The 14,299-nt window shown below is 36.7% G+C and overlaps 2 protein-coding genes across 4 annotated transcripts in view; one reads left to right on the forward strand and one right to left on the reverse strand.

The window, feature by feature from the left end:
• Positions 1-3,435, forward strand: part of LOC135255197 (neuroplastin-like) — a 28,637-nt gene extending 25,202 nt beyond the window's left edge. The window contains exons 7-9 of one of the 3 annotated variants that reach the window (XM_064336033.1): positions 1,264-1,285; positions 2,059-2,135; positions 2,247-3,435. In XM_064336033.1, the coding sequence (XP_064192103.1) occupies positions 1,264-1,285; positions 2,059-2,119 (83 nt within the window). In that variant the 3' untranslated portion in view covers positions 2,120-2,135; positions 2,247-3,435. The remainder of the gene's footprint in view (positions 1-1,263; positions 1,286-2,058; positions 2,136-2,246) is intronic. The other 2 variants (XM_064336034.1, XM_064336035.1) reach the window with 2 other exon arrangements.
• Positions 3,391-14,299, reverse strand: part of rec114 (REC114 meiotic recombination protein) — a 27,547-nt gene continuing 16,638 nt past the window's right edge. Inside the window, exons 5-6 of the mRNA XM_064336036.1 lie at positions 4,426-4,500; positions 3,391-3,928 (exon numbers count right to left, since the gene is read on the reverse strand). Of these exons, the coding sequence (XP_064192106.1) occupies positions 3,764-3,928; positions 4,426-4,500 (240 nt within the window). The 3' untranslated portion in view covers positions 3,391-3,763. The remainder of the gene's footprint in view (positions 3,929-4,425; positions 4,501-14,299) is intronic.

Here is a 14,299-nt window from a genome sequence, read left to right on the forward strand (position 1 = left end):
GGGAAAATCCCACACAATTGTTCTTATCGGTGTTCGTCCTTATGATTTAGGTCGTAGTTTTAATGTCTTTGTGCCTTGGTCCGGTCAACCCAGTCACTTAGCGCTCCGGCGGCAGTGGGGGATGGGGAACGGGTGGTGGAGGCGCAGGTTTCAGTGACCCGCCCGTGCCCGTTCCCCCTGTCACGTGACCACGCTGCCTAAACGCTGTGTAGGTGCGCTTCCATACCTGTTCCATGTAAATCCTGTGGAATCCTCCTGCCCTCAGGCCTTCAGCAAGTAGCACGGATTACACTTTGTAACCACGTTTTCTCTTATTTACGTATTCTTTTGCCATGGCATACGCATTGCACAGTAGGGCTACAATCTAATCTCTGTGCTGCGGCTTTACCTCATTGCTACATGTTGTCTAGATGCGCGATGATGCGAATTATCTCACGTGTTAACTGAACCACAGGAAAGCTGTGCTCACCGCTTTAGGTGGTTTTATATTAGTCTGCATTATTATAAAAATCATTGCTCATGGACGCACTTAAAAAGGCCGACTGTTTAGCCTAATGCAGCGAACAATGTGATCAGTGTAAAAAGAATTCTTAGAATACAAAAAGGGCCTTGCATTTATCATTTGAATTCACGTCAAATATATTAACAGTCCGTGGAACATTACTGCTCTCAAAATGTATAGTGCACAATGTGAATTCAAACGTGACGTGAATTCATTGGTCAGAAGAAGCACTGAAAATGATGTGCAGTAGAATCTTATTTTATCTGTACATCTGGAGAGACAATCCATAAGTTTGGCAAAGCTCTGATTAGGCTGAAAGCTGGTGTCAGCAGCATTCCACACTATAACCGTTGATTTTATTTTTATTTTTTATTGTTTGTCTGGTCCATTTTTCTACTCTAAAATGACTGAACCACTGGAACTTGGGGACAACATGAACTGCACCAGCCTTGAGTTGCAGAGATTAAGCTATTGCCTCTGAAAATAAAAAAGTCCACATCAGTTGCAGTACTTCACAAAGGCCATTTTACAGTATGCTGTGGTTATCATGTAACAGCCATTTATCACATTTTTTATTAAATAATATGAACTTAATAGAGATTTTTTTCTAACTAACACCATCTAACAAAAATAACACTTCCACTAAAAAGCAGAAAAGGTTTTTATGATTGTAGATGCGGGGTGCCTTTGAAAAACTGTGTCAAGTCGACTAACTTTGTTTTTGTTTTTTTTTTCTCCTTCCTACTCCTTGCCTGCCCAAGATGACGAAACAGCGGGACCAATGTAAGAACCAGAAAAATCAGCATCCTTCTCTGTGTATAATATTCCCTTCTCTGGCGCTTTTCAGATCTGGAGCACTTGGCTCCCTTGTGACTGTCTATATTATTAGATTATAGCACGCTAAATCGTGCTTGCTGATGGCCAGCCAGCAGTTACTTGTGACAGTCAGGAATGCTAGTATACACCTGTATTTTGTAACTTATTGTTCTATTAAAATGGGTTACTGCAGGAACAACACAAACCACACATCACGAGGACCTCCATAGTTTTATAGCATCCGTTGTCACATGATAGGAAGGACAAACACCTGACCTTTACTATTTAAAGAAGGCGCTCAGTGAATCTAGGCATAAACAAATTTGATTCAGTCACATAGCTACCAAGCAGACAGATGCTAATTTTGAAATTATTGAAATACTCTCAAATTGAAATCTGGCTAACAATTTTTCACCCTTTTATTTGAGTGAGGCACGTTCAGGGAAAAAAAAGCTATCTGATGGATAGTCATTTGGAATAGGGTGGTCTATTGTAGTTACATTTGTGTGAGATAAAATTAATACAGATTAATACATTAATACAGAAACAAGAATATTACCATACTTGGTACATAGATTTTGTAAAGGCAAGACAACCTGTTTTTTGCCTGCTTGAGCCAAGCAGAAGGCATGGAACATCCGAAAATGAATCGTCATTTTTTTAAAAAGAAAATAATGATTTGCGCTACTCTGGTTAAATGCACCCGGAAGTAACTTTTCTCATGGTCTTCGCTCCATCAGGAAAACAAATTCCACAAACAACCACAAAGACAAAAACCTGCGCCAGAGGAACACAAACTAAGCAGACTGACCACCGAGTGAGTACTTTCTCCCGGACTGCCTACATGCCGACAATGCTCCTCTTGACAACAGTAATTTATTCATATGGTAATCCCGTTAATAACAACTGCCGATTAATCAACACACAGCGTACTACTGAACCGCCCATTCACCTTTACGATGCAGTTCACATTGAGGTAAAAGCCATCACGACAGGTCTCCATCCGACTGCCGGCGGGAAACGGGGAGTCGGCGTTGTTGTCCTGGGGGTAACGTCCCTCCTCAGTTTCTTCTTCCTTTCCAGATGTCTAAATGAGTATCTTGCCCATGTGCAGGAACCTAGGACGGAGATCCTGGCAATTTTCAACGAAGCATGTCAATTTTGGAGTATGACCCTTAACACCTCTCCACCGAAGGCCGAGGGTGTAGTGGCTATTTTAAGCATGCCTTGTTCAGTCTTAACGTCAGAACGCTGGGACGGATATTGCTTCAGTCTGTTAAGAAAGTGTACACATTTTTTCTGTGTGCTCTTTGTGTTGCTTTTTTGTTGTCATTTTTTTATTTATCATTTTCATTGGCAAAGAATATTTTAACCTTTTGTTTTATTATGAATTGCATGATATTAAGAAACAACTTTTTGTTGAATTGTTAAGCAGCATTGCAGAAAATGGATTATGCTTGTTTTTGTTGTTGTTGTTTTTAATCAAAAACTTCCAAAAGGAAAAAAAACACTGCTTTATTCTGGTAGAATACTTTTTTGTACATTCTATCATTCCATTGCATATGATTTGATACAGTGGAATTGAATAAGGAATATTACCGGTTAGTTATAAAGTAAGGGCTTCACGGTGTCCAAAGTATTTAATCAAGGAGAAATGAATGAAGAAAATGTACTATATATCAAGTACTGAAAACAGCAATTAAATGGTGCAATTAGATGTCTTGTACATATTACACATAAGTGTTAATTATAATAGCAAGTCTGTATAAACTTTATTTTATAACGCACATTCTCTACATTTTTTATTTTTATTGCATTGAAAATATTATAAAGCATGGCTAATATCCTATGCAATATTTACTCATATAGGCCTATTCAAATTTCAAGGCGAGAGCAGTTTGATTTTCTCAATAATAAAGCTTTAATGTTGTGGGATCACTTTACAAAACTGGTGTACTATAATACACTTCTGTAGCTGCATGACTTCTCTATAAATACCATGTATAAGTGTGTTGCAATGGAAATTGACCTACATTAGGGTGGACAGCAGGAGGGAGTAAAAGGCCACAAAGAACATGTGAAACCAATCATTTTTAAGAATAAACCACTCCAAAGTACCAATGTGTCTGGTTTCTTTTCAGAAATATTACAAAGATGGATAAGAACAACAAACAGCAAACATCATTTTAAAGAGTATTTTCCAACACAATTTTAAAAAATTCATTTTGGTGATCAGTGAAATTGCCAAACTGTGTCAGCAAAAAAAGCAAAGAAAAAGTCTCTGATTGTGAGCCAAAATCAAGGACTAAGTTTAGACCAAGGCAGGTGTGTTACCAAACCTCGAATATCTCAAAATTAGCCACGGCAACAAAACCAGAGGACAGCCTCCCGTACCACCTGCCAGTTCCATTTCATCCAGCTCGGGCGCCTGATTGGCTCGCTCTCCTAGTCCTGGGCCAGTTTCTTCAGCTCATTCTCCACCTCCTCCACCAGTGCTGGGAAGCTGTGGTCCAGGAGGCAGAGTCGGAGGAAGGGCCCCAGCTCCTGGCTCGGTAGGGCAGAGTGGCAGTACGCCAGAGGCAGGGAGGAGCCAGGCTGCCCCAGGAAAGACTGAGGAGGAACGGAGCAAGAACAGGAGGCAGTGGGGCGGGGTGGGTACGGGCCAAACCAGGAAGACTAACAAATGATCAAATGTTCCCAGAATGAACGTATCACAGATGTGTGTGGTGCAATAGCTAACATTCTCTCTACGTTTTATCTCATAGCATAGAAAAAGATGCATGGTCATACTGTTTTCGGTGCTGTGTAAACAAATTAAACTTATGTAACTAAATAAATATCACCTAATAGCTGACGCACTGCTTAACAGGTTCTGTAGCACACATTTGTTAAATATTGTGATTTCATCCAAAACACATTTGACTCCAAGACACATCGTTCAAGGTTGAAATCGTCTTCTCGTCTGCCTGTTTTCTTAGGGTTCTTTGTTGAAGCTGATCAGAATATATTGACTGACTTATTTTCCATCGCCATGTACGCAAAACTATAAAATCTGTAATGCTTCACAACCATCCCTTCCCCAGAGTACAATAAGACTGCTACTGTACCTGCACAAGCTCTCTCACAGATACTGAGCCTTGTTTGACTCCAGGTACGTCATTAGATGTCTCCTCCATGGATGTCTAAATGGCAGGGCAAACAAGGATTACGTTACTTGGGACAGAAAACCTTTACAAATCACTAAGTGTAGGGATGTATCCTAGAGACAAGTGTGTGTATGGCTTCTCTGATTGTATACAGTACAACTGCAACAGCAACAGCAATTTGCAGTACACAAGCAGTACAAATTCCCTTGCAATTTCAGCTGCTGCATAATGAATGTGGGTGACTATATGAGAACGGTAGGTTAAAATATATGGCTGTAATGCTGTGTAGCAGGTGCATAACTGAACAAGCCTCCGATGTAATCATCTGAGCTTACAGATTCAGTATTGATTGACTGATTAAAGCAAGCCTTATTCATATTTAGATCTGTGCATTAATAAAAGGGAAATTCAATAATTAAGTTACACCAATGTGTAATGCTTAATCAGTGCTAATTTGCCTGCTACTTCGCACCCACTCTGAGTCCAGTGAAATTAAATGTGTCAATATTCCCAGGTCTTCTTCCTAATAATAAACAAACGAAGGTAAATAATATAAGCAATATGTAACATGTGTTCAAATACTTCTGCAAGAAAATAAGCAAATATTCAGTCATAATATAAAAACAGTTCCAAAGTATTCAAAAAACATGAATAGAATAAATTTGCTTCAGGAGAATAGAAATATATAACTTGGTTTCTCAGTATACTGCAAGTATAAATAAGTATACTGTATCTTGATGCTTTCAAATACAAAAATATTGTATGAAAAAAGTAAAAATAGAATAGAAAATAAAATGATATATTATGTCTAATTCTAACATATATCTTAGTAATCAAAGGCACATACATACATGTGGGGGCGACATAGCTCAGGAGGTAAGACCGATTGTCTGGCAGTCGGAGGGTTGCCGGTTCAAACCCCACCCTGGGCGTGTCGAAGTGTCCTTGAGCAAGACACCTAACCCCTAACTGCTCTGGCGAATGAGAGGCATCAATTGTAAAGCGCTTTGGATAAAAGCGCTATATAAATGCACCCCATTTACCATTTACTCAAGCAAACACTTTCAAAATAAAAACACAAGGGCATATCTAGCAAGCAAACAGCACCATCTAGTGTGGAGCAGCCTAACACAAGGTAGTGGGGATAAGAATGCTTTGCCATGTTTTTCCTCGGGGGAAGAGGAATAATGGTCTGGGGCTGTTTTTCATTGTTTGAGCAAGGCCCCTCAGTTCCAGTGAAGGGAAACCTCAATGCTACAGGTTACAAAGGCATTATAGAGAATTGTGCGCTTCTAATGTTGTGGCAGCAGTTTGGGGAAGGCCCTTTCCCTTTTCGGCATGACAGCGCCCCCGTGCCCAAAGCAAGGTCCATGAAGAAATGGTTTGCTGAGTCTGGTGCAGCCTGTCTATGATCTGCAACTTTCTGAATTAATCACAATGGCCTTCAACAGGACACTCAACAGAAACGCCATCAGATGATTATCCTACGAAAGCCATAAACATAAACGACACACTCGTTATGGTAATTTTTCATTACATTATATCCTCTGGTTCTGCTAGTCCAATCCAAATGGTAGAATCCATGATATCAGGAAGGTCACATATGTGTACCCTCCACTAATTTACATGCAGTGTTTTCTTTGGTATTCATTGCATGTTTTCTAACAGGCAGCAGCTAAGTGCACACCGATTCTTCAAACTTTATGAAGCAGAGCCGTTATCCAGAATGTTTTATGTAACTTTAGTAATATTTTAAAGTGTAATTTAAAGAGTTTGCCAGTAGGGTGCAGCAAAGACCAGTTACCAACTAAATGTAAATATCAGTTATTCCCACTTGTTAAACGGGGGGCTAGATAGCCAGTTGATTCATAGTTATGTTTTCTCGGTGCTGCCATTAAAAAATAGAAATAAATAAATAAAACATATTCTGGCTTTGCATTATGAGGACAGTACATAATTGCATATTTGCAGCACATTAGTAACAAAACTATATACATCCTAATTCTGTTTAAAGAAGGAACATTGATAAGTCTGAAGTTTGAATGCTACAGCCTGAAATAATCTGTAGCTTGTCTCCTTTAAGTTTCCTTATCCCCTCTTTGCATGAACGATTTGCAAACAGGATCTGACCATACCTGATCTGACCATGTAACAACGGGTTCTTAGTATGCAAATACTGTATTTCGGGTGATTTGCATGAACGTAAGGCAACGGCTCGCAGACTGTGCTCGATGAAGGACTTAGTGCTACACGAGAGACTCCCAGTTGGCCCACGGGTTAATTAATGATTTTGAATGAAGCAAAAAAAAATGTCTAGTAGCATGTGTACCCATGACCATACAAAATGTCTAATACATGCATGTTTTTCTTAGGGAGAACATTTTTGTTTTTTAAATGACCTCATACATATTATTTAGCATTTTAATTATAGTATTCATGCTATTTAACTTGTTTTCCATCCATTTTAAATGGGTTTTCAGGTGTTTTCAATGGTACCAATGGCTTCAAATTAGAGTTAAGGGCTCAAATTAGGGTTCAGCTAGGGTTAGGGTTAGGAAAACGGTAAGTCTGAGGGTTGAGGCAAGTTTACGGTTGTGTTCAGCTGCTTGAAGAAAGGTTGGGACATGAGTTTTAATGATTTTGAATGAAGCAAAAAAAAATGCCTAGCAGCATGTGTACCCATGACCATACAAAATGTCTAATACATGCATGTTTTTCTTAGGGAGAACATTTTTGTTTTTTAAATGACCTCATACATATGCTTTTGTATTTAAATATAGTATTCATGATATTTACCTTGTTTTCCATGCATTTTAAATGGGTTTTCAGGTGTTTTCAATGGTACCATTGGCTTCAAATTAGAGTTAAGGGCTCAAATTAGGATTCAGCTAGGGTTAGGGTTAGGTAAACGGTAAGTCAGAGGGTTGAGGCAAGTTCACGGTTGTGTTCAGCAGCTTGAAGAGAGGTTGGGACATGAGTTTTATTCATTTTGAATGAACCAAAACAATTGTCTAGTAGCATGTGTACCCATTACCATACAAAATGTCTAATACATGCATGTTTTTCTTAGGGAGAACATTTTTGTTTTTTAAATGACTTCATACATATTATTTAGCATTTAAATTATAGTATTCATGCTATTTAACTTGTTTTCCATCCATTTTAAATGGGTTTTCAGGTGTTTTCAATGGTACCATTGGCTTCAAATTAGAGTTAAGGGCTCAAATTAGGGTTCAGCTAGGGTTAGGGTTAGGTAAACGGTAAGTCTGAGGGTTGAGGCAAGTGTATGGTTGTGTTCATCAGCTTGAAGAAAGGTTGGGACATGAGTTTTAATGATTTTGAATGAACCAAAAAAAAAATCTCCAGTAGCATGTGTACCCATGACCATCAAAATTCTAATATCACGTTTTTCTTAGGGAGAACATTTTTTTTTTAAATGACCTCATACATATGATTTTGTATTTAAATTTGTATTCTGTTTTACCTTGTTTCATCATTTAATGGTTCAGTGTTTTCAAATTGGTAAGGCTTCAAATTAGAGTTAAGGGTTAGGGTTGAGCGGTAGTAGGGTTGGAAACGGTAAGCTAGGTTGAGGAAGTTTACGGTGTTTCAGATGTTGAAGAAAGGTTGTCAGTAGTTTTAATCATTTAATAAGCAAAAAAAAATGTTTTAGATGGTTCAATGACCATCAATATCTATCATGCATTTTTCTAGGAGACCATTTTTCTTTTTTAAATGAGTATTTCAATTTGTATAATCTTCAATTAGAGTTAGGTTAACTTGGTTTTCATCCTTAGGGTTAGACGGTAATCTGGGTTGAAGGCATTTAGGTTGTTAGGCTCTGAAGAAGGTTGTGGAATGAGTTTTAGGAAAGTAAGCAAAAAAAAATGGCTAGTACTTGTGTTGACCTCAAAAGTCTAATACAAGTTGTTTCTAGGAATTTTTGTTTTTAAACTAAAAAAATTAGTTAGCATGTTTAACATGACATTCAATGTTTACCTGTTTCATCATTTTTAAATGGGTTTCAGTTTTTCATGGTATTCTTAAATAAGTAAGGTTATTGAGTTAACTAGGTTAGGTAGTAAAACGGTTAATCCGAGGGTTGGCAGTTCACCGTTTGTTAATGCTTGAGATAGGTTGACTGTTTCTATTGGTTAATGAGTCAAAAATTTAGAGCGTTACCCATTAGGGTTCACATGTTAGAGGTTTTACTTAGGACTGTGTTTTGATGCAATATATAGTTTGTTTTATCAGATCTGATAAGGTTTGGCACAATTTATGATTTTGAATGAAGAAAAAATGTTGTAGCAGGTGTTTTCAATGGTACCAATGGCTTCAAATTAGAGTTAAGGGCTCAAATTAGGTTCAGCTAGGGTTAGGGTTAGGAAAACGGTAAGTCTGAGGGTTGAGGCAAGTTTACGGTTGTGTTCAGCAGCTTGAAGAAAGGTTGGACATGAGTTTTAATGATTTTGAATGAAGCAAAAAAAATGTCTAGTAGCATGTGTACCCATACCATCAAATATCTAATACATGCATGTTTTTCTAGGAGACCATTTTGGTTTTTTAAATGACCTCATACATATGATTTTGCATTAAATGTTGTATTCATGATATTTACCTTGTTTTCCATCCATTTTAAATGGGTTTTCAGGTGTTTTCAATGGTACCAATGGCTTCAAATTAGAGTTAAGGGCTCAAATTAGGGTTCAGCTAGGGTTAGGGTTAGGAAAACGGTAAGTCTGAGGGTTGAGGCAAGTTACGGTTGTGTTCAGCAGCTTGAAGAAAGGTTGGGACATGAGTTTTAATGATTTTGAATGAAGCAAAAAAATGTCTAGTAGCATGTGTACCCATGACCATCAAAATGTCTAATACATCATGTTTTCTTAGGGAGAACATTTTTTTTTTAAATGACCTCATACATATTTTTGCATTTAAATTAGTATTCATGATATTTACCTTGTTTTCCATCATTTTAAATGGGTTTTCAGGTGTTTTCAATGGTACAATGGCTTCAAATTAGAGTTAAGGGCTCAAATTAGGGTTCAGCTAGGGTTAGGGTTAGGAAAACGGTAAGTCTGAGGGTTGAGGCAAGTTACGGTTGTGTTCAGCAGCTTGAAGAAAGGTTGGACATGAGTTTTAATGATTTGAATGAAGCAAAAAAAAAATGTCTAGTAGCATGTGTACCCATGACCATACAAAATGTCTAATACATGCATACATTTTGTTTTTAAATGACTCATACATATATTTGCATTTAAATTATAGTTTCATGTATTTACTTGTTTTCCATCCATTTAAATGGGTTTTCAGGTGTTTTCTTTTTAAATGACCCTACATATTATTTTGCATTTAAATATAGTATTCATGATATTTTATAGTATTCATGATATTTACCTTGTTTTCCATCCATTTTAAATGGGTTTTCAGTGTTTTCAATGGTACCAATGGCTTCAAATTAGAGTTAAGGGCTCAATTAGGGTTCAGCTAGGGTTAGGATTAGGAAAAAAGTAAGTCTGCAGGTTAAGGCAAATTTTACGGTTGTGTTCAGCAGCTTGAAGAAAGGTTGGTACATGAGTTTTAATGATTTTGAATGAAGCAAAAAAAAAATGTCTAGTAGCATGTGTACCCATGACCATTCAAAATATCTAATACATGCACGTTTTTCTTAGGGAGAACATTTTTCTTTTTTAAATGACCTCATACATATGCTTTTGTATTTAAATTGTAGTATTCATGATATTTACCTTGTTTTCCATCCATTTTAAATGGGTTTTCAGGTGTTTTCAATGGTACCAATGGCTTCAAATTAGAGTTAAGGGCTCAAATTAGGGTTCAGCTAGGGTTAGGGTTAGGAAAACGGTAAGTCTGAGGGTTGAGGCAAGTTTACGGTTGTGTTCAGCTGCTTGAAGAAAGGTTGGGACATGAGTTTTAATGATTTTGAATGAAGCAAAAAAAAATGCCTAGTAGCATGTGTACCCATGACCATACAAAATGTCTAATACATGCATGTTTTTCTTAGGGAGAACATTTTGTTTTTTAAATGACCTCATACATATGATTTGCATTTAAATTATAGTATTCATGATATTTACCTTGTTTTCCATCCATTTTAAATGGGTTTTCAGGTGTTTTCAATGGTACCAATGGCTTCAAATTAGAGTTAAGGGCTCAAATTAGGGTTCAGCTAGGGTTAGGGTTAGGTAAACGGTAAGTCAGAGGGTTGAGGCAAGTTCACGGTTGTGTTCAGCAGCTTGAAGAGAGGTTGGGACATGAGTTTTATTCATTTTGAAAGAACCAAAAAAAATGCCTAGCAGCATGTGTACCCATGACCATACAAAATGTCTAATACATGCATGTTTTTATTAGGGAGAACATTTTTGTTTTTTAAATGACCTCATACATATGATTTTGCATTTAAATTACAGTATTCATGATATTTACCTTTTTTTTCATCCAATTTAAATGGGTTTTCAGGTGTTTTCAATGGTACCAATGGCTTCAAATTAGAGTTAAGGGCTCAAATTAGGGTTCAGCTAGGGTTAGGGTTAGGAAAACGGTAAGTCTGAGGGTTGAGGCAAGTTTACGGTTGTGTTCAGCTGCTTGAAGAAAGGTTGGGACATGAGTTTTAATGATTTTGAATGAAGCAAAAAAAAATGTCTAGTAGCATGTGTACCCATGACCATACAAAATGTCTAATACACCCATGTTTTTCTTAGGGAGAACATTTTTGTTTTTTAAATGACCTCATACATATTATTTTGCATTTAAATATAGTATTCATGATATTTACCTTGTTTTCCATCCATTTTAAATGGGTTTTCAGGTGTTTTCAATGGTATAAATGGCTTCAAATTAGAGTTAAGGGTTAGGGTTAGGGTTCAGCTAGGGTTAGGGTTAGGAAAACGGTATGTCTGAGGGTTGAGGCAAGTTCACGGTTGTGTTCAGCAGCTTGAAGAAAGGTTGGGACATGAGTTTTAATGATTTTGAATGAAGCAAAAAAAAAATGTCTAGTAGCATGTGTACCCATGACCATTCAAAATATCTAATACATGCACGTTTTTCTTAGGGAGAACATTTTTCTTTTTTAAATGACCTCATACATATGCTTTTGTATTTAAATTGTAGTATTCATGATATTTACCTTGTTTTCCATCCATTTTAAATGGGTTTTCAGGTGTTTTCAATGGTACCAATGGCTTCAAATTAGAGTTAAGGGCTCAAATTAGGGTTCCTAGTAGGTTAGGAAAACGGTAAGTCTGAGGGTTGAGGCAAGTTTTACGGTTGTGTTCAGCAGCTTGAAGAAAGGTTGGACATGAGTTTTAATGATTTTGAATGAAGCAAAAAAAATATCTAGTAGCATGTGTACCCATGACCATACAAAATGTCTAATACATGCATGTTTTTCTTAGGGAGAACATTTTTTTTTTAAATGACCTCATACATATGCTTTTGTATTTAAATTGTAGTATTCATGATATTTACCTTGTTTTCCATCCATTTTAAATGGGTTTTCAGGTGTTTTCAATGGTACCAATGGCTTCAAATTAGAGTTAAGGGCTCAAATTAGGGTTCAGCTAGGGTTAGGGTTAGGAAAACGGTAAGTCTGAGGGTTGAGGCAAGTTTACGGTTGTGTTCAGCAGCTTGAAGAAAGGTTGGGACATGAGTTTTATGATTTTGAATGAACAAAAAAAATGCTAGTAGCATGTGTACCCATGACCATACAAAATGTCTAATACATGCATGTTTTTCTTAGGGAAACATTTTCTTTTTTAAATGACCTCATACATATTATTTTGCATTTAAATATAGTATTCATGATATTTACCTTGTTTTCCATCCATTTTAAATGGGTTTTCAGGTGTTTTCAATGGTACCAATGGCTTCAAATTAGAGTTAAGGGCTCAAATTAGGGTTCAGCTAGGGTTAGGGTTAGGAAAACGGTAAGTCTGAGGGTTGAGGCAAGTTCACGGTTGTGTTCAGCAGCTTGAAGACAGGTTGGGACATGAGTTTTAATGATTTTGAATGAAGCAAATAAAATGTCTAGTAGCATGTGTACCCATGACCATACAAAATGTCTAATACATGCATGTTTTTCTTAGGGAGAACATTTTTGTTTTTTAAATGACCTCATACATATGATTTTGCATTTAAATTATAGTATTCATGATATTTACCTTGTTTTCCATCCATTTTAAATGGGTTTTCAGGTGTTTTCAATGGTACCAATGGCTTCAAATTAGAGTTAAGGGCTCAAATTAGGGTTCAGCTAGGGTTAGGGTTAGGAAAACGGTAAGTCTGAGGGTTGAGGCAAGTTTACGGTTGTGTTCAGCAGCTTGAAGAAAGGTTGGGACATGAGTTTGTTATTGATTTTGAATGAACCAAAAAAAATGTCTAGTAGCATGTGTACCCATGACCATACAAAATGTCTAATACATGCATGTTTTTCTTAGGGAGAACATTTTTGTTTTTTAAATGACCTCATACATATTTTTGCATTTAAATTACAGTATTCATGATATTTACCTTTTTTTTCATCCAATTTAAATTGGTTTTCAGGTGTTTTCAATGGTACCAATGGCTTCAAATTAGAGTTTAGGGCTCAAATTAGGGTTCAGCTAGGGTTAGGGTTAGGAAAACGGTAAGTCTGTGGGTTGAGGCAAGTGAATGGTTGTGTTCAGCAGCTTGAAGAAAGGTTGGGACATGAGTTTGTTATTGATTTTGAATGAACCAAAAGAAATGTCTAGTAGCATGTGTACCCATGACCATACAAAATGTCTAATACACCCATGTTTTTCTTAGGGAGAACATTTTTGTTTTTTAAATGACCTCATACATATTATTTTGCATTTAAATATAGTATTCATGATATTTACCTTGTTTTCCATGCATTTTAAATGGGTTTTCAGGTGTTTTCAATGGTATAAATGGCTTCAAATTAGAGTTAAGGGTTAGGGTTAGGGTTCAGCTAGGGTTAGGGTTAGGAAAACGGTAAGTCTGAGGGTTGAGGCAAGTTTACGGTTGTGTTCAGCTGCTTGAAGAAAGGTTGGGACATGAGTTTTAATGATTTTGAATGAAGCAAAAAAAAATGCCTAGCAGCATGTGTACCCATGACCATACAAAATGTCTAATACATGCATGTTTTTCTTAGGGAGAACATTTTTCTTTTTTAAATGACCTCATACATATGCTTTTGATTTAAATTGTAGTATTCATGATATTTACCTTGTTTTCCATCCATTTTAAATGGGTTTTCAGGTGTTTTCAATGGTACCAATGGCTTCAAATTAGAGTTAAGGGCTCAAATTAGGGTTCAGCTAGGGTTAGGGTTAGGAAAACGGTAAGTCTGAGGGTTGAGGCAAGTTTACGGTTGTGTTCAGCAGCTTGAAGAAAGGTTGGGACATGAGTTTTATTGATTTTGAATGAACCAAAAAAATGTCTAGTAGCATGTGTACCCATGACCATACAAAATGTCTAATACACATGCATGTTTTTTCTTAGGGAGAACATTTTTTTTTTTAAATGACCTCATACATATATTTTGCATTTAAATTATAGTATTCATGATATTTACCTTTTTTTCCATCCATTTTAAATGGTTTTCAGGTGTTTTCAATGGTACCAATGGCTTCAAATTAGAGTTTAAGGGCTCAAATTAGGGTTCAGCTAGGGTTAGGGTTAGGAAAACGGTAAGTCTGAGGGTTGAGGCAAGTTACGGTTGTGTTCAGCAGCTTGAAGAAAGGTTTGGGACATGAGTTTGTATATGATTTTGAATGAACAAAAAAAATGTCTAGTAGCATGTGTACCCATGACCATACAAAATGTCTAATACATGCAT

Source organism: Anguilla rostrata, chromosome 5 (genome assembly GCF_018555375.3).
Source record: "Anguilla rostrata isolate EN2019 chromosome 5, ASM1855537v3, whole genome shotgun sequence".
NCBI classification, from domain to species: domain Eukaryota; kingdom Metazoa; phylum Chordata; class Actinopteri; order Anguilliformes; family Anguillidae; genus Anguilla; species Anguilla rostrata.